Below are 20,459 nucleotides of genomic sequence, written 5' to 3'. Positions count from 1 at the left end.
CTTGTTTGTGTACGTACATGAGTGCGCGGTTTTGTGTCCACCTATGTACGGATATGCACATGCTTGTGTGAATGCACCCTTAATCCCCTGTAGCTCCGCTCTCCCTTCCCCTGCTATGAGGAAATCCCTAATCCCTGCGGGGGTTCTGATTTCTCTTCTCCTGGAGCTGCTGCCCCTTCACACGATTTTTAGCACAGTATAGGTGCGCTTTCTTCACACACCTACATTGCGCAAAAACTACGCTAGTCTGAACGAGCCCTCAGGCTAATTTCACAAGTGTATTTGTAAATGCCTGCAGCAGGAGCCTACACAGAACTCATGGGGTCCGGAAACCCCCTCTCCAATAAAGAAAGATAAAGGCATGTATATCTGTATTTGTAAGCCAAAGCAGGAGTTGAACATTAGCAGATATAAAGTACAATAGTGAGGTTTTTGTGTCTTCCCCCTTTTGGATGCGCTCGTACTATAGTTTTGGCTTACAAATACTGTATACAAAATACTAGCCCATATAGTGCCATGTGGCCTAATACAGATCCACAATGCAGATGGATGTTGAAAAGGATGCATTGATATTTTCTCAGTATTCCATGAGTATTGCATCAGTGTCTGCTTTCATTATTATTTCTAGCTGTTTTTGCCCAATAGAAAATAATAGCATTGAATGCACATGTGGATACAAGAATGGATGCAGTACTGATGCATCCATATTTTATTGGGATTCTGTCATCAGACTCATGCTGCCTGAACCTTGGTCAGCGTGAACCCAAGACAGGGATGCCTATTGCCCCTGGGAGTTCTTCATTCTGAAACACTATGGCATTTCAGAAATTTGACTGAGAGGTGAGCTCCGAGTTACAGGCGCCGGTCGTGACACTTTCTCCCCCCAGCTGAATGAAGCCTGACAGCTCTCTCCCTGCATGATTAGGGAGATAACTCAGTCTTAATGCAGCGGGCAGGGAGAGGCTGGCATGGCCCGTCCCCGTGACTTAGAGCTCAGCTTCTGAGTGAAACTTCAAAGTGCTTTTAAAACACCCATAGGGTGACGGGCATCCCTGCCTCCGGTTAATACTGCTTGTGGTTTGGGCAGCATGAATCTGATGACAGAATCCCTCTAAGCATTCTCCATAGACTTCAATGGACATTTATTACGTGCAAACAAGATGAACAGAACGCCTTCTGCATTTTTAAAATATGTGCAGCTTTTATACATCCGTGTAATTAGACTCAAGGACTAACATTAGCTGCTGGTTACAGATAGAAACATATGGATGGAATGCTGATGAAACATTCATGTGAAGCCGCCTCAAGCAACGTGATGTTCATGTGAGACTAAACTGTATAAATAGGAACTCATTTTGCTAATTTCATGGCACATATAAACAATACTGAAGAAATATATGTATATAAATCTTACCAAAGGTTTCATGATGTCATCCAGAGTCGATTGTGGATTCAGAGGCTGTAACAACAAAATGCATTGCATTAAATGAATGTAACGACTTTCCTCTCTAGATGGACAGTAATTTCCCCCTGTGTATGTCTGTGTCAGCTGTCGGGCTTCTAGTCTAAATTTTGTGTTTCCCAGGCATTAATGGGGTCCCCAAACTTATTTGTTACGTAGGTCATTTGTGACCCCTTAGGTTATGCTTTATTTTTCCTCCTTAACCTTACTTCGCTTCAAAAACAATAGCGAAGTACAGTGTGTGCTAATGTGTATACAGGATGACTTTAACACACTGTATAGACGTCTGAATGATACTTTGTATACATTCTTTTCTTTTTTTCTCCCCTGATGTCTGACCAGCTAACATCCATTAGTCCTGAGTGTCTGTATGTCAGTTATACTGCAGATAACTATTATTATCACAAAGTAACAGAACTAGTCGGCCGCCTCTGTCACTTCTCTTGGAGAATAAAACGTACAATAGGTACAGATTAGTGCTAAAATGATACTTTCATTCCCAAATACACTTCAGCCTTTGACTGAATTTGAGGTGGGTGTCACTAAGATCTATTGTATGCAGCGGGAGAAGGAAAAATGTCGCCTTAGTGTAAGGTAGCTGCCTTGTAAATCAATATTCAACATTTTTGCAGGCCTTGCAACATGGCAAGCTTGTTAAAATGTCAGTTTTTGACTTATATTGTAGCTACCTTCTAACAAGTGAAGCTATGGTGGCAATTCTCTATCTCCTACTTGCATACCTTTTAGCCCAGGAAGCATTGTATGGTCTAGAAGTCTCCTTATGCCATCTTGGTGCTCTCCACAAGGCAAAACCGTACCCTCCCATCCCCCGGACCAAAGGTCTATTGAACACAGTTTACAGGAGGACAACTTTCTTGCGCTGAAAATCTACAGGCAGAACTTGCTTTGTAGATATAGATTATAGAGTTCATATTTATAGGAAGGTGATGTATGCTTAAGGGGTTACTTATAATTTTCGACTAACCAATTTAGCAACATAAAGAAAATATTTTGTACTTTACCGCACATTTAAGCTTCGTCAATGCGGATAGTGTGGACTGAAAAATATAATTCAAAAATTAGTCAATTAGCCGAAAAATCCGAAAAGTATTTTGATATAAATGCAGTGCAGGTTTATTGTTCATCTAATTGGCCTGTTCCTGAGTTTTACTGTCGTGTTCTCTGATCCAGTAACAAGCAGAAACAATCAGATATGTCTTACCAAATACCGGTCATGACCAGAACTATAAGTCAACTTTCAATAAATTGGCCACTTTATATTTTAATAACAGAATTATTGTTTGTATAACAAGTATATAAGTTCCATGTAGCATTTTCAGGTCCACCCTCCCCTCTCCATCTGGCGGTTCCATCGTCTATCTCCATGGGGCTTTTCTATCTAGCTGAAAAGATTAAGAAGGATGGAAAACTATTGAAATGAAGATCAAAGTCATCTCCGACTCACACGGTAAACCCTGTGGTTCCATCCCAGTTTCTGTCTTTATACAGTTTGCTACATATAAAATGAAAAGCCAGGATGTAGAGGAGAGGTCTAGGCGAAAACTCTGTGTGAGAGGAGCCTAAGTTATATGAGGAAACCTTATCAAACCTGGATTTGTGGTATTAGAAGATCTCCACTGGTACATAAAGAGGTAGAGGAGTTGAAAATCCTCATGAAAGATTGGAAAACAATGTTTAACATGTTCTTCTAAGTCCCTATCTGAAGATTGGAAAAACTTGGTGATTGTGTTGTGATCTTGAAATTCTAGCCTAACTGGTCAAGTGCAGAACATTAGAAGAATTTCATTCAGCGGCTGACTGTGCTAACATTCACCACATTAAATGCAAGTGGAAAACTATAAAAGTGAATACTTACCCCTGCAAGGTTGGTTACACCCTAAAAGTACATAAAAAGGTAGATGAGATAACAGATGACCACTGTAAGAATTGCCCTACCTGCGCTCAGTCATAAGAAATCTCAGGATCATCAGATTTATCTTCTAGGTTTCTCTGTATAATATTTATCCATTTTACAAACTGAAATGTTCAAATCAATGCTCTATACAAATATGTTCCAGACAGGACATAGTAGGAGAGTCAGGGCCGGGTTATACTGATTTCATTCTGCTTGGTATGTTAATTTTTGTACATTTTATCTAACCGATCTAATTCAATAATAGATTATTTCAGATCAAGTTTTCAATCTTATTTGTTTTTGATCAGATTCTCTTTACTTGATCCAAAGCATACATTTTTTGCATACCATTAACCCCTTAAGGCCTCGGTCAGATGACCGTTTTTTGCTGCGATTTGCGGATCGCATGACGGATGCGCATCCGCAAATCGCGTGACCGGGCCGACGATTCGCCGAAAAATCTGCAGCTGGCAGCGTTTTCGGCGAAACGGGCCTGATCAAAGGAGCGCTGTCCAACCCATTGAAATTCAATGGAGCCAGCAATACAGCCGGCTCCATTGAAAGCAATGGGCTGCTGGCGAGAGCGGGATGAATTTTCGGGAAGGGCTTAAAAATATAATCCCTTCCCTGAAAATCATCCTAAAATGTGTAAAAAAAAAATATATATATATACTCACCTTGTCCCTGCAGCCGGAGTTCAGCCGCGTCTGGCCGGCAGTTCTCCTGAACTGCTCTGTGTAGTATTCAGCAGGCGGGGATTTAACTCCAGCTGTCATTCAATAGCTGAGAGCTGCCCCTGATTGGTCCTTGCGCTGAGCCAATCAGAGGCAGCACTCACTCACCCATTCATGAATTCATGAATGGGTGAGTGAGAGCTGCCTCTGATTGGTGAGGGCTGTGAGGCAGCCCATTCAGCAGGCGGGTATTTTAACCCATTTAGGACCAGCCGCTGTATATATACGGCGGCTGGTCCTGGGCTTAGAGGACCGCCGATAGTAAAAATACGGCGGTGCTCTAAGCCTCCTGCCTATGCATTCAGTCAGAGGCAGGAACGGGTTATCAGCTGTTAGTGACAGCTGATAACCCGGTGCAGAAGGCAGGAGGGGTTTTTAACCCTTCCTGCCTTCTGCTTCCCCGATATACAGTGCTCAATGAGCACTGTATGGGGAAACTGAAAGTAACATTTACTTTCAGTACGGGAGCCTCGGGGGGTCATGTGACCTCCCGGGATTCCCTGCTATGCAGAGCTGGAGGGTCAGACTTAGACCCTGGCAGCTCTGCAGCTGACTAATGTCACCATATGGGTTCCTTTCCCCTATAATTAGGGCTCCTATGGACGCCCTAGCTATAGTGGAAAGTGTCAAATAAAGTTAAAAAAAAAAAAAAGTGAATGTCCCCCAGAGGTCTTATATGACGTAATGGGGGACATAGATAGTAAAAAACATAATTACATACATAAATAAAACAAAACAACAGAATAAAACAACAATACATACAAAAGAAAGAGAATAACACAAAGGAGAGGCCAACAAAAACCGTCGCCGTATGCGCCCTGTAAACCAAAACCATACATACTATATATCAAAACCTCCGAAATAAATAGAGGAACCCATTTCCATACTTTATTTTAGTGTAAATATAAAAATAATTTTAAAAAAACTATAAATGTTAAAAAATCATTTTTTTTAGCATTTTACCCCCAATAAAACTAAAAAACGGAAAAAAAAGTCAGTGAAAAAGATATTAAAAAAATAGTCCTATATGTCACGAAAAAAAAACGTAGCAAAAATAATTTTGGTAGCTAAAGGAAAAAAAATGGAGCAGTAAAACAGCCACATGGGTAAAATCCCTAAAAAGTGTCTGCTCCTTAAGGTACTAAACAACCTGGTCCTTAAGGAGTTAAATCACCGCCTGCTGAATACTACACAGAGCAGTTCAGGAGAACTGCCGGACGGTCGCGGCTGAACTCCGGCTGCAGGGACAAGGTGAGTATATATATATTTTTTTTATTTTTACACATTTTAGGATGATTTTCAGGGAAGGGCTTATATTTTTAAGCGCTTCCTGAAAATTCATCCCGCGCTCGCCGGCAGCCCATTGCTTTCAATGGAGCCGGCTGTATTGCCGGCTCCATTGAATTCAATGGACGAACATCGTTCTTCTCTGCCACAGCTGTTACAGCTGTGGCAGAGGAGAATGATCTTTATAGTATATGTTCTCAATGGGGTCGGCGCTGCTGCCGCCGGCCTCATTGAGCGCATATATAGAACACAAGCAATCGCAGAACGCAGATAGGCGCGATCTGCGATTCCTCATGTCCTATAATTTATCGGACATCTGCATAAAAAGCGGCCATGTGATCGATCCCATTGCGAAGCAATGGTTCTATATATGCACAGATCGCATGCGCATCCGCAAATCGCGGCAAAAAACGGTCATTTGACCGAGGCCTAAGGACCAGGCTGCTTTAATGTGGTGGTTTAACTGCCCTATTTTTTTCCTTCAGATACAAAATTATTTTTGCTGCATTTTTTTCGCGTGATATTTAAAGGGGTTGTCCCGCGCCGAAACGGGTTTTTTTTTTCAACCCCCCCCCCCCCCCCCCGTTCGGCGCGAGACAACCCCGATGCAGGGGTTAAAAAAGATCACCGGACAGCGCTTACCTGAATCCCCGCGCTCCGGTGACTTCTTACTTACCCGGTGAAGATGGCCGCCGGCATCTTCTCCCTCCGTGGACCGCAGGGCTTCTGTGCGGTCCATTGCCGATTCCAGCCTCCTGATTGGCTGGAATCGGCACGTGATGGGGCGGAGCTACACGGAGCTACACGGAGCCCCATTGAGAAGATAAGAAGACCCGGACTGCGCAAGCGCGTCTAATTTGGCCATTAGACAGCGAAAATTAGACCGCAACCATGGAGATGAGGACGCCAGCAACGGAGCAGGTAAGTGAAAAACTTTTTATAACTTCTGTATGGCTCATAATTAATGCACAATGTACATTACAAAGTGCATTAATATGGCCATACAGAAGTGTATAGACCCACTTGCTGCCGCGGGACAACCCCTTTAAGGCTTTTTTTTTTTTTTTAATATATTTTTCACTGACTTTTTTTCCCCTTTTTTTTAGTTTTATTGCTGATGAAAAGTTTAAAAAAAAATATTTAACATTTATAGTTATATTTTTTTAATTAGTATATGTATTATTTAAATAAAGTATGGGAATGGGTTCCTTATTTTGTTTTTGACAACAGTCGCATACGGCAACGGTTTTGCTTGGCGTTGGTTTTGGGTTATATTCTTTTATATATTATATATAATTTTATTCTGTAACTTTTTTTACTTATATATATCACTTTTTTTCTACTTTCTATGTCCCTTAAGATGCCATATAAGACCTCAGGGGGACATTCTTGTGTTTCTTGTTTTTTTTTTAGTTTGACACTTTTCCACTGTAGCTGGGGCATCCATAGGAGCCCCAGTTACAGGGTAAAACATCCTCCTGTAGCTCTGCTGTGCCAGAGGATTCCAGTGTTCACGTGACCGCTGGCTCACAAAGTGGAAGTTATACTTCTACTTTCACTTCTTAGTACAGAGCGCTCATTGAGCGCTGTGTACTAGCAAAAGGAGAAGGCAGAAGGGGTTAAAAATCACTCCTGCCTTCTCCTTTGGGTTCTCGGCTGTGACTAACAGCTGACAACCCCACCTGCTTCTGATTGATTGCAGAAGCAGGGGCTTTAATCCCCAGCTGTATATTTATTATCGGCTGGGATAAAAGCCCAGAACCATGCGCCATAAATTTACTGTGCTTGGTAAATTTATGGCGCATGGTTCTGGGCTTTTATCCCAGCCGATAATAAATATACAGCCTAACCTAACTGGTCAAATGCAGAACATAAGAAGAATTTCATACAGTGTCTGACTGTGCTAACATTCACCACATAAATGCAAGTGGAAAACTATAAAAGTGATTACTTACCCCTAGAGTCTTGTCTAGATTCTAAAAGTACATAAAAAGGTAGATGAGATAACAGATGACCAATGCGAGAATTGCCCTACCTGCGCTCAGTCATAAGAAATCTCAGGAGAATTTCAGATTTATCTTCTAGGTTTCTCTGTATAATATTTATCCATTTTACAAACTGAAATGTTCAAATCAAAGTTCTATAGAAATATGTTCCAGACAGGACATAGTAGAAGAGTCAGGGCCGGGTTACACTGATTTCATTTTACTCGGTATGTTAGTTTTTGTACTATTTGTCAAACCTGATCTAATTCAATAATAGATAACTGCAGCTCAAGTTTTCAATCTTCTTTCACTCAAGGTCTGCGTGAGAAATGTCCAATTCCTTCCTAACTGTTTCATGGATGAGAAATGGCACGTGCAATGCACATAAATGTGCGCTGTCAGCGTATACTTTAGAGTGAACGAACAAGTATCTCAGTTATGGCTGTGTGCACCTAACCTCAGGCCTCATGTCCACGGGTGGGTCGGATTCCACATGCAGTAGCTCTCAGCAGAATCCAAGCTTGTCCACGGCCAGCCACCCTGCGTACCTGTCCCGGTCTGTACTGCGGATGTGTGCGGAAGCGCCGACCGGCGCACATGCGCAGTACAGTTTGTCTTTTTTTCCTGCTTTCCTGCGGATCGGACAGCTTTCATTGACTTCAAGGGAAACCATCTGTGCGAGAACCACACTGAAAATGGAGCACGCTGTGATTTTTTTTCCCGCACCCAAAGATCTGGAAAACAAATCCGCATGCTTTAATTCAGGTGCGGACGCCCATGTTTCCCAATGGGCAGCTTGAATTGTGGATCTTCTGCGCGGGTTCCACAAATCAAATATGCCCATGGACATGAGCCCTAAAGTCGCTTGCACACAGTCAGTAGGAATCGGGAAGGTTATCTCTAGAAAGAACAAATGGATTAGGCGTTGAAATTCAATGTACCCGATTCTTCTTTCTGCCATCCTCCTCATACATATATGGCAGCTGCATTCTCCTGCATAAATCAGCATGTTCCGATGACTTTTCCTTAATATGTATGGGGGAATTAAAGGCAACCTGTCACACACTATTGGACCATAAAGTCATGGTGCTTATAGTTTAGGTGGCGTGGAGTCCAGGGAGACACTTTTCATACTCATCCAGTCTCCTGTTGCCATAAGGTCCCTTGGTGAAGCCAGAACATCCACAGCAAGCAGTGACCTCCCATAGAGCTGAACAGGAATATGTGCGCAGCATTCTTCGTTTATGATGCTTATCATTATGGCGGCTTCACACGGCCATATGCACATTTACGCATGCCTCAGCGCAATGTATTTACACCATAAACGAATCTTTTTTGCGCACATGTCTGTGTACCCCACTGTACTTTTTCCACACACAAGGTATGTTTTTTTTTGCGTGTGGGACAGAACCACGCCTGATTTAAATGGCTAATTCATCTAAAGAGGTCCAGATGTGGTGTTTTTCCAGTGGAATTATGCATTGTTTCATGCATTCACTTGCATATTGCACGCCCATTTGTGTACCCCCATTGACTTCTATAGGGACGCTTGGTGCGCAAATGCGTATAAAAATAGAGCATGCTGCATTTTTTTTCTTTTGCATGCAAAATACATGAGAGTGTAAACTAACCCATTGACATCAATGGGTTCTCTTCTCTGCATATTTGCGCACCAAAAGGCCCCATAAAAGTCTATGGGGGGGGGGGGGGGCTCAAACACACAATACGCAGCACAATTCCATGAAAAAAAGAACACATCTGGATCTCCTCAGGCTAGATAGCCTTTTAAATCAGGGTAGGGGGTGTTGTGCACAGAACAGGCTCTGCGGGTGCAAAAAGTACAGTACATCGTGCAAACACATGTGCAAATCACCCTTGTTCATAGCACAAATACATTGCGCTGAAGCGTGTGCATTTTCACATACGTTCGTGTGAAGCCGTCCAAAGTATGGATGTAACAAGAAAAATTGATTCAGTATGATCCAAATGTGAACATACAAGTGTCATGCTTATTTTTACACGCCATCTAGATTTTTACACGCAATATTTTTTAATGATCAAGCTTAGGGTCCCATACGAATAGGAATTTAAAGGTCAATATAACGGTTAATAGATGCCCTTTTTACATGTTGCTAGTGATAGGATGACTAAATGAAGAATTTAGACTGCTTTACTTAGGGCTTAGTCACACGGACGCATCGGCGCCCGTGTTACTGCATTAAAAGATGGCCGCACTGAAGATGCGGGCGAATCTCCGCACCGCCGGAAGAAAGAACATGTGATCGGCTCCATTGCCGGTCATGTGTTCTTTCTTCGGCGCTGCGGGGAGTCGTCCATCCTGAAGTGCGGCCGTCTTCTTGTGTAGTAAGGGCTCAGTCACACGGGTGCATCGGCGCCCGTGTGACTAAGCCCTCAGTTTGATCAGAATTTGTTTTTTTTATTCTAGGGTTCTGCTTACATAAGAGATGGTGACTGCTGATGTTACAATGCTGGCACATTCTTAAAGGGATTTTCTGAGATTATTAAAAAGTTCACAGGGGTCAAAAATATAGTAAATAGAAACAGTATTCACCTCTCAAAGGTCCCCCTGATCCAGCACCACCACTTCATCCAGACTGGCCTGGTGCCGGACGTTCTTGCGGCGGTCATATGTTATTGTACACATGACTATCGCAGTCGATCACTTGCCTCAGTGTCACATATGCGTTGAGTGATACACGACTTCTGAGGACCGTGAGTGACTTGTAACAGTCTGCAATGATGAAAGCCATGTGATTGCTGCAGAAACATCCGGCACTGGAACAGCGGTGCTGGAGCGGGCAGATATTTGTGAGGAGGATAGTTTGTTTTTTTAATTTTACCCACTTTTCACCCTTCTGTGAATGTTTTAAATAAACTCGGAAAACTCCTTTAAACTCTGTGGTCAACTAAGCTGATAAGCTTCATCTTCTAGGCCGCAGCACCGCATATAAGATGGTTGGATGTGTGCCACATTGTTAAATGTAATCATTTACTAGTGGAAATCAGTCATAAAGCTACAGTAATAGTACTGAAGGATATGTTCTTACCAAAAGGTTTCCCACACACTGTACAACTGGAACTCTTTTTAGCTGTAAAACCAAAAGAAATACATTAGAAGGGTTTCTGGATAATAAAAGAAGAGTCCACGTTTAAAGTCTACGTTCACTACATTCAGTGCCGGATTTAACCAGGTGGAGTCTCCTAGGCAGTTGGAATCTGCCCCCCCCCCCCCACCACCACCACCCATACCTGCATATTATCCCCTAAAATGTTTTTAATTTTCCCAAGCAACAATTGTAATAAACCAATTTTCTTACACAAAGCAAACATTAACAATTAATCGTATTAAACAATTTAGCATATTATGTTATTATACTGTTATAGTGTATATATTGTTATATGGTTTCTCGAGGTTTCTCATGTGTGGGAGAACATTGTACTGAGCAGTGTGCGCTACACTTCGGCCGCTACATGGAGATGACCATTACTGCTGTACATTACACGTACGGAGGTCGCACTGAAATGGTTTACAAACTGAAATAAGATGAGCTTTTAGGAGACAAACTGTAATGTGAACCTGATGTCCGTGGTTTACGTACTTTATAGAGAAAATACCATATTAATGGAAGGTACCCAATAACAACTTCGAGTTTTTAATGTAAATTTTTTGTTTACTTTCTTTCAGTTGATTAATTTTTTCTATGTTTTGGAAATAAACTTTCTTCCAAGATCAAATCAGTATTATTTTGATCCATTATTGCGGGGCCTTTAAAAAGCACGGGGCGCACAGGACGGGGCCTACTCTGCCAGCTGGTAATCTGGCACTGACTGCATTCACTTTACTAACACAGTTGCGATGTGCAGATGCATCCACCCTTACCTTAACTCAAATTTGGGAAAGGACTCCATTATTATGCAATTGTGTATTTTTAATTGCATGAGCTAAAAGCGAGCTTACATTTTAATTACTTGTAATATAGAAATTAAATTAGCTTCTCCAAATAAAACTTACTGACTGATGAACAGCGGCCATTCTTTGGGCAACTTGTATTATATAATTACTTACTGATAATTTAAAAAAAACCACCCCAAATCTAATGTTAAAGTGGCAAGAGGCAAACAATGGTGGAGCTAGTGCTGCTTACTAGAAGATGCCATATCTATGCCCCCTGTATGAATTAGTCATGCATGGTATCTACTGTAGGAATAGCAGAGCAAGGGGACCCCTCCTGCTACTAAACCAGCCGGGTTTCACTGGAGAATCTCTTACTTGTTAGAAATTACCTTATACAAGAATGTTGAGAAGAAGAGCGGAGAATTGTAACTTGTATGGAATAAGCCATTCACTAGTAGTGGGTTCACTAATCAGCGAGACCCGCAGGACTTGATGAAACTCTTCAGAATACTGTGCATTAGTTTATAATAAGTTATTTAGCTCATATGTCGGATCACTACTTGGATTCTACACATTTTTCTATCACACTAGATTCCTACAAAATGTAGCGAGGAAAACGATGTGTAACCAAACAGAAAGATTACAATAACATAAAGAATAATGAACTTACTACTGCGCATACTAATTTCCTGACAATGCTCACTAATCCCATGTTATCCTATGGAAAGAGACAGAAGAGAAAATGTACTTATCATCAAATGTAAAATGAACATGCTAAAGGCCCTTCATATTCACATGGGCCAATGATTGGGAACGAATATTCGTCTGAACATTCATTTACCTGATTATCACCGCATGTAAACAGGGCAGTTTGTTTGTCAGCTGATTAGGTCCTTAGGGTGGCTTCACGCAGGCATATGCGCAATTGCGCCCGTCACAGTACAACGTACTTGTGCTATGAAGTAGGTTTTTCTGCACAAATGTTGGCACTTACTGTGCTTCTAGCGCCTGCAGGGCATGTTCATTTGCGCGCAGCAGAAAGATACGCCCGAATTTAAATGGCTATTTAGTCCAATGATCCAGATGTGTTCTTTTTCTAGCGAATTGTGCAGCGTACGGCACATATCCTTGCGTATTTTGCACACATTTGCACAACACAAATGGAATTCTATGGGAACACGGAGCGCAAAAGTAGAGCATGCTGTATTTTTTTCTGTGAACCGAAATTCGCAAAAATAATATGTTTATGTGAACAAATCCATCAAATGGCTATTTAGCCTAATGAGTTTCAGATAGAATTGTGCTGTTTTTCACACATCTGCTTGCATATTATATGCGTATTTGTACCCCACCTCCACCATAGACTACTATGGGGACTTTTGGTGCACAAATGCACACAAAAGTAAAGCATGCTGCTTTTTTTCCCGTGCGCGCAAAAGAATTAAATCTAAGTGAACCCATTGGAATCAGTGGGTTCTATTCTCGGTGTTGCGCACACAAATTTTGAGCGTGCAAATACAGCCGTGAGAAGGAGCCGTAAGTGACAAACTTTTGCTTATTTAAAACTACAATTGCTGTCATTCATTCATTCATTCATTTCTAGAACCTCTTTTATTATTTGATGTGATCTGGTTACCTGGGACTGGAAGACTTTGCACAAAAAATCTCTGTGTGGACTAAAGATGAGCGAGCATCCTCGGATATAGCAGTTACTCGAGCGAGCATCGCTCTTCACGAGTAGCTGCTTACCGGTCTGAGCAGCCTCGGGGGAGGGGGGGTAGTGGGTGGGGGGAGTGAGAGATATCCCTCTTTCTCTTCCCCCGCCGCCCCCCACGAGCCTGCTCGGACCAGTAAGCAGTTACTCGAGAAGAGCGATGCTCGCTCGAGTAACTGCTTTATCCGAGCGTGCTCGCTCATCTCTAGTGTGGACAACTAATTTTAATATTCTGGTTCCGTCATTCCCTCAACAGAAGATTATAAAACGTGTTTGATATTTGTAAAAAAAAAAAAGTCTGAAACATTGCATGCATTTTATTTGGCTGCATTTTCTATCTGCATTGTTTGGAGTGGTGATTTTTGGCTACATATGCATTTTTTCTGGCATTTTTATCCTTTAGAGAATCTAATTGAAAAACACTTGAAAAAACTCCACACCCAAAGCATGCTGCGATTTTCAAATAAAAAAGCCATGGGCACAAGAAAAAAATCAAAGTAGAGAAAAAAGCCAGTTAAAAAACCGCAATGTTTTCTAAGGCTTTTGATATGTTCCTGTGGAGCCACAGCCAACATCTGGATGCAGCATTTTTTTAACCCCAAGCTGTAAAAAATGCCATCATTACATCAGCCAGAGTCTAGAATCCAACTTAGGGGATCCTCGCTTTCATCTTGTGGGCGCATTCAGATGAGCGTGAGTACTACATGTGCGGACGATCGGGCAGTGAGTTTCTTTTCAAGCTCTGGCAACTATGCTCTGTGCTGCCAAGTTGTGCCCACACTCATGGGAATAAGCCCTAATAATGCTCTGATGGTGATTCCACGCACAGCGCAATGCGCACTGAAACTCTACAACAATATACTGTAAGTGAATTAGGTTTTAACAAGCCCCGTTCACTAGCAGTGGAATCTAGTCATGCTGCAGATTTGCTCTAGCTGTCATGGAAAAGCTGTGGATCTTGAGGGCTCAGTCACATGGGTGCATTGGCACCCGTACACCGGCCGTCTCTCTCCAGCACTGATGAAAGAACACATGACCGGCAATGGAGACGGTCACATGTTCTTCCTCCCGGCCCTGCAGAGAGACGTCCGTCTTCAGGTACGGCCGTCTGCTGGCTGCAGTCCTCACTGCACATTTAATTCATTTTTATGCAATAACTGAAATGCACAGTGAAATTCAGCACCGAAATCCACAATGAGGTCATGTACAGCGTTTTGGCTGTATAAACTGTTAAAATGCTTGTTGGTAGTTAGCAATACTGTTAACCCAGATGCATACATGAGCATTTACATATATTAATAAATCACATGAAATAAATTAGTAAATGGAACTCACTAAGCTCGACACCACGTTGGCAAGCAAATTAACTTTTGATTCTAGATCATCAATCTTAAAAAAAAAAAGGGAGAAAGACTTTAGTTACATATGAACAAAATAGTATATGTGATATTTCAAGTTGAGCTTCACAAATATGCTAAATTATATTCAGTTCATCAGCAAGTTGTTGTGGCGCCCAAGGAATAATGTATTACCTCCCACCCAGCTACTCATATAATGCTACGGTATTAACTACAGTATACTGTCAGCACAAAATCCCATTAACATCAGTGTTCACTGAGCTATCATAGCACCCATGTGTTACTGCTTTGTTGAACTGACACCTTAAATGTTTTTGTGATCCTGTACAACTTCTTTAAACTAATAGAATATTAACATTACTAATATACAATGCTAACCTTACCAATTCTACTTGTGTGCCAGATAGGGGATAGCTAGGAGATGGAGGGTACTGGTGCATCTTGTCTCCACCGTAAGCTAGGCATTGACCAGGCTTAGCTGGAGGGTACGCCCTGGTCACGCCCCTAGCTGCCGATTGGCTGCTGGTGGTATAGTGCTATTCTGTCCCCATCTCCAAAACAGCAGCGACAGTGGTGGCTGACAACCCGGCACACAGCTCAGAAGACAGAGGCACAGACCCTGCAACTGACCCCACTTTCACTCTCCCTGTTGCCCCTGCAGCCACTACAGCCGGCTCCACTGTGACTGTCATCCCCAATACTGCGAATCGCTCATAACTTTCCTCCACTACGGTTATCCCTGTGGCCACTGCAGGGGAAGGGGGTCGCTGTCACTCTCCTCCCCGCTATCACAGCTGGCTGACCAGCAGCAGTAGCGGTTGCAGCTTCTGGGCCGGCCCTGCTTCTTGTGTCCTTCAACTCAGGGCTGCCAAACCATGTCTCCACCCATTATTCTGGTGCATTTAAATCCCTCAAACAATATTCAGGGGAGATAGCAGGGAGCTGTGTGGGTGCGATGGCAGCCAGGGGCCTTCTGAACGGCCCCAGAGCTGTCATAGCAGACTGCCTATCAAGTGATTCCCGTGGGGCTGCTTGATAGACTGCTTGCCTGATCGCAGTATGATGTAATGCTATGGCATTACTCATACTGCAGGAGTGATTAAAGCATCGCTAGTTGTGTTCCCCTAAAAGGACTAAAAAAATGGTAAAAACAAGGTCAATAAAGTTTTACTAATTGAAAATAAATAAATAAATAAAAGTTTAAATCACCCCACTTTTGCCATATTTATAAAAAATGAATCTAACTCATAAAACAAAAATACATATTTGGTATTTCTGAGTCCTTAAAGTCCGCTCTATCAAAGTAGTGCATTATTTACCCCGCACGGTAAACGTCATCTAAAAAAAAAAATATAACGCCAGCAATGCACTTTTTTGATCACCCTGCCCCCCAGAAAAAATGCAATTAAAAAACGATCAAAAAGTCATATGTATTCCAATATGGCGCCAACACAAACTACAGGATATCTCGCAAAAAATCAGCCCGATGGAAAAATGTTGATGGAAAAATAAAAAAATTATTGCGCGCAGAAGATGGCGGTGGAAAATAATTTAAAAAAATGTAATGTCTTTGGTCTTTGAAGAAAAATACAAGTAGTACAGCAAAAAAAAAAACACAATACAAGTTTGGTATCGCAGTAATTGTACTGATCCATAGAATCAGGTTATCATGTCATTTTTGTTGCAATTTGTGCACCGTAGAAACAAGACGCACTGAAAGATGGCGGAATGTTGTTTTTTTTTATTTTACTCCACTTAGAATTTTTAAAATGTTTTTCAGTACATTATATGGTACATTACATAGTACCCTTGAGAAATACAACTCTTCCCGCAAAAAAAGCCCTCATACAGCTACATCAATGGATAAATAAAGGAGTTACAATTTTTTTAAAGGGTGGAGGAAAAAACGAAAATGGGGAAAAACAGGGCAGCGTCATTTATTATGGGGCGCTGCTGCAAATTTTCCATTCTATGTGCAGCAAGAAAATTCTTTTAAAAACAAAACATAAATTGGTTTCCATAAAGATATAATAAACACATTTTAATTCTATGAAGAACTATTTATCCTAGATGAAGAAAACTTACAATCTTCGTTAGACATCCTGTGGGGGCCTGTAAAATGATGAGAAAGTGAACATTTTTAGGACTTGACTTATACTGTTTGATTATTTCATATAATGATCTGTTTAATATTTAGAGGTTATATATATGTAGAAATGCAACCTGCTTACGGGGAAGTACAGTACTACCATTTCTCCATACACTTACCATATACTGTTAGTGCATTATCTGTGGCTTTGAGCAGGGCTACAGTAAAGCCTACTGCATTATTTCATCTGGGTTTATAATTGTGATTTTGTGTAACTTTGTATTTAGCTACTATTGTTTTTAGCATTCTGGAAAACAGGAATACATCAATCTAAATACAAGTGACACTTACCAGAATTGTTTTTACATTGGCAGCAACTGCCCCGATCAGTTGTGTATTTACTTCAGCCCCTGGCTATAAGAATAGGAACTTAGTTAGACTGTTGTTTTATTTATTCTACTACTCTTTAAGAATAGTTTGTCTTTGTACATTTTAATTGTATTTTCTCTACAGAATAACATTTACTTGTCCTTTAGACTTCTGTATTAAGATGAAACAATTTATTTAAAAAAGTAAAATGTATTCTAAATAAGTAACACAATAAATTACTTTCATTGTAAGCTTTAACCCCTTAAGGACCAAGGGCGGTAAACATACAGCGCTTAGTCCTGGGCTTTAATTCTGGCCAATAGTAAAAAAAACAGCGCGGGATTTGAGCTCATGCTTCTGCATTCAAGCAGAAGCAGGTCAGGTTGTCAGCTGTTAGTCACAGCTGAGAACCCGAAGGAGAAGGGAGAAACCGTTTTTAACTACTTCTGCCTTCTCCTTTCCCCAGTATATAAGGCTCAATTAGCCCTGCGTACTTAAAAGGGAAAGTGGAAGTGTTTCTTCCACTATGCCAGCCGGTGGGTATTAAAGATATTAAAGCTATTTAAAAAACTAGCTGAAGGGGGAAAAATAGGGCAGTAAAACCACCACATGGGTAAACTCCCTACAAAGTGTCTGGTCCTTAAGGGGTTAAGAAGATACAGAACAAGATATGTTCATAAGCCTATTTGTGAATGTAGCTGTAAGTCTACATTTACATTAAGTCTGGAGGCTGTATATTTAATGCCAAGAATAGGATCAGATCTCATAAGACAGAGCCATATCCAGAAACTATAAGGGCTTCCTAGCAGTACTCAGATTGGAATCCCCTCTACACTACGAGCCAAGCCAAATGCACTCCGCTTAATTACATAAAGTGTGATAGTAGGGAGTGGCTGAAAATGAATCTTCCAATTGTTAAAACGATCTATGCTGCTTTCCTTATGGTGTTACATGGTAATTGCTAAACTATTATTTTTGTATGGCCTAAATTACATCATTATATGCAGCAAAATGTAAAATGGTAAACAGAATAAATTACCATCCTTGCATCATAGTCGCAGAGAGCTTTAATGATACTGTTCAATAGGTCTGTATTGCCCTGTTAAAAAAAAACAAAAATATTAACTATTAGCATATAAATAGAAGATGGATACCTACTGGAAGGTCTATTTGCATAACTTTCCCCCATGCAGCATTATATGGCTTATATAAGACTCTCTATGCAACTTGAAACTCTTCACAAGTAGAAACCTAATTCCCCTAGACCCAAAGATTATTATAAAGTTTTCAAGCTTTTATATAAGCAATAATGTGAAATCAGTACAAATGTATAGATTTTTATGCAGTACCCCGGTGAAATGATGATGCAGTTAAAGACCTAAGTGTTCATTCTATTTAAGGAAAAGGCCATGTCATGTGGGAGTCAGGGTGAAGTCTCAGCTAATGCTCAGCTCACACTGCAGTCTAGACTTTCCTTCGAGGCGTACATCACTGATAGGATCATAGGATCCCATTTTAAAAACTTCTAGGCCATGCAGTATATCTAGGTGTATAAATGTTGTAGCAGGTTATATAGATTTTTCCCTCTGTACCTGATATTTATTGCAGCTGTAAGAGTACTGGAAATCCCAAATACTCCATTCGAATACGGAACTTGTGAACATTTCGGATTATGATTCTATCATTACTTATTTATTACCTGCTACAGCTATATTGTTTCTCCATGTTCTTTTTTGTTAAAACACCAATCAAAACAAATCTAACCTGAAGGTGAAGGCCTTACAAGCATATTAGTATTTAGTTATAAGACTACTAGAGGTGGAAGAGTGGGAATAATATATTATGTGTGAGCATAGAATGAATACCTGCCCAAAATGTATAAAAAAGCAGCATATCAGCCAAGATAACCTGGCGGTATCACATACGCTTTATGTGCTATGGGTCATGAAAAGGCTTTTTATTCCAGTTCATTATGTAGAATTATTTGATTGAAAAGGAGACAATACCTTGAAAGCTGTAGTCATACATCCACAGGATGGATCAGTAGCTTCCTCACCGCAGAGTCCTGAAAAAAAATGATGAACAATATTACATGGGTAAATGAGGTAAGAAAGCAAATAAGTGTACACCGGCTTGTTACATTCATTACTTTCACTTTTTTGCATGTGTGCCATTATATAAAGCCATTAAACACAGTTATGATTTGTAGCCTCAATACAGATACTTAGAAATACATTTCTACCTAGATGCTGCTGATTGGCTAATAATATGTGTGTCAATTTCTCATTGGTGGTTTAGATGCTTGGCGTTTACAATCTATTAGTGTGTACTAACCCTCTGTAATGTTAAAGAGTAGAAAGTCTGAACAAGCAATGCTGCAATGTAGAGCAGATGTAATGGACAACCTCTGATGAGGTAGGAGTAAGAGGCATTGTTCATAGCTCTGTCCTAATGGATATGTGAAGTAGTCAGCCCAACAGCTACCAATGAAGTGAATGAATAGCAAAGAGGCAACCAACATATAACTTTCCAGACTACATAACTTAAAGCATTAACCTAATGCATGATATATCATATAACAGTTATCAGCAGACTAATCAGGTGACTTACCATTACTGAAAAGGCTGAGGCCAACCAGCATAAAGATAGCGATGCTCTTCATTGTGCAGATTGGGGAGTTCACCTCAGGTTATTGATGACAACTGCGTACGGCTCCTAATTTATATTGTTAAAGGTGGCTGACATCACTAAAGAAGAAAGGTGGAGATAATGATACTGTGATGTGCCAAAAAAACAATGTTCTTTGACATTTAAAGTTTAACATAACAATTGGCATTACTTAGAAGAGTCCACACTGGGCAAATATCCACTTTATAACTTGTGTTCAAAGGGTTAAATAAAAAATTGTAATCACTAATCCCTTTATTCAAGAAGCTTGTTACACCAATATTTCCAATGAAACAAAGCAATGATTAGCACTATGATGAGGATGTTAACTGCACACCATGAAGACCCCCTATTCCACCGGAAATGAAGAAATAAACATGGTACATTCCCGTTATTTTGTGCTTCATCGTTAAATACATATTAGGCCTCCTGTCCATGTGTGATATTTCACTGCGTTATCCGCTGCGATAATCCGCACACAGGTAATGCAGTGGACGCTTTCCATAGGATAACTATTGAAAGTGCAGACCGACGTCCACGAGCGGAGAATCATAGCGATTCTCCACTCACATGATTAAAATCGTGGCATGCTGCGATTTGCTGCGATTCCCCGTGGTGAGCCTATCTATTAGATAAGCTCATCGGGGAGACCTTTTACTTCTCCCCCGCAGCGGAATATCGCTAGTGGATAGGCGGCCTCAAAGAAAACCTTCCAAATTCCGTAAAGAGAGTTTCACAGACTGAATCTAATGAAGAAATTAAGTTGAAAACACAGTTAAGAGATTTTATGCTGTGGTCGTAGTAGATCTCCATCAGAAATGACTTGGGTACAGATAAAGGCTCTTTTAGAATTGAAGTAACTGCTCACCAGGGGGAAAGGCGCTGGAATTAGCAAGGTCTATTTTCAGATTCCTGCCCTTAATGTAAACTTATGCTCTACATTGAATTTTCATCTTAGATTCT

The 20,459-nt window shown here is 40.9% G+C and overlaps 1 protein-coding gene across 1 annotated transcript in view; it reads right to left on the bottom strand.

Annotated features, from left to right (window-relative positions):
• Window positions 1-19,579, bottom strand: part of LOC136621720 (uncharacterized) — a 32,419-nt gene extending 12,840 nt beyond the window's left edge. The window contains exons 1-12 of the mRNA XM_066597393.1: window positions 19,440-19,579; window positions 18,836-18,894; window positions 17,869-17,928; window positions 16,812-16,874; window positions 16,457-16,483; window positions 14,349-14,402; window positions 11,970-12,017; window positions 10,452-10,493; window positions 7,354-7,374; window positions 3,339-3,359; window positions 2,485-2,520; window positions 1,415-1,459 (exon numbers count right to left, since the gene is read on the bottom strand). Coding sequence (XP_066453490.1) covers window positions 1,415-1,459; window positions 2,485-2,520; window positions 3,339-3,359; window positions 7,354-7,374; window positions 10,452-10,493; window positions 11,970-12,017; window positions 14,349-14,402; window positions 16,457-16,483; window positions 16,812-16,874; window positions 17,869-17,928; window positions 18,836-18,894; window positions 19,440-19,491 — 528 coding nt within the window. The 5' untranslated portion in view covers window positions 19,492-19,579. The remainder of the gene's footprint in view (window positions 1-1,414; window positions 1,460-2,484; window positions 2,521-3,338; window positions 3,360-7,353; window positions 7,375-10,451; window positions 10,494-11,969; window positions 12,018-14,348; window positions 14,403-16,456; window positions 16,484-16,811; window positions 16,875-17,868; window positions 17,929-18,835; window positions 18,895-19,439) is intronic.
• Between the last annotated feature and the right edge of the window lie 880 nt (window positions 19,580-20,459).

The sequence above is a fragment of the Eleutherodactylus coqui genome, chromosome 3 (genome assembly GCF_035609145.1).
Source record: "Eleutherodactylus coqui strain aEleCoq1 chromosome 3, aEleCoq1.hap1, whole genome shotgun sequence".
In the NCBI taxonomy this organism is placed as follows: domain Eukaryota; kingdom Metazoa; phylum Chordata; class Amphibia; order Anura; family Eleutherodactylidae; genus Eleutherodactylus; species Eleutherodactylus coqui.
Note: the sequence above shows the minus strand (reverse complement) of the source record. Positions and strands in the feature narration are given on the sequence as shown.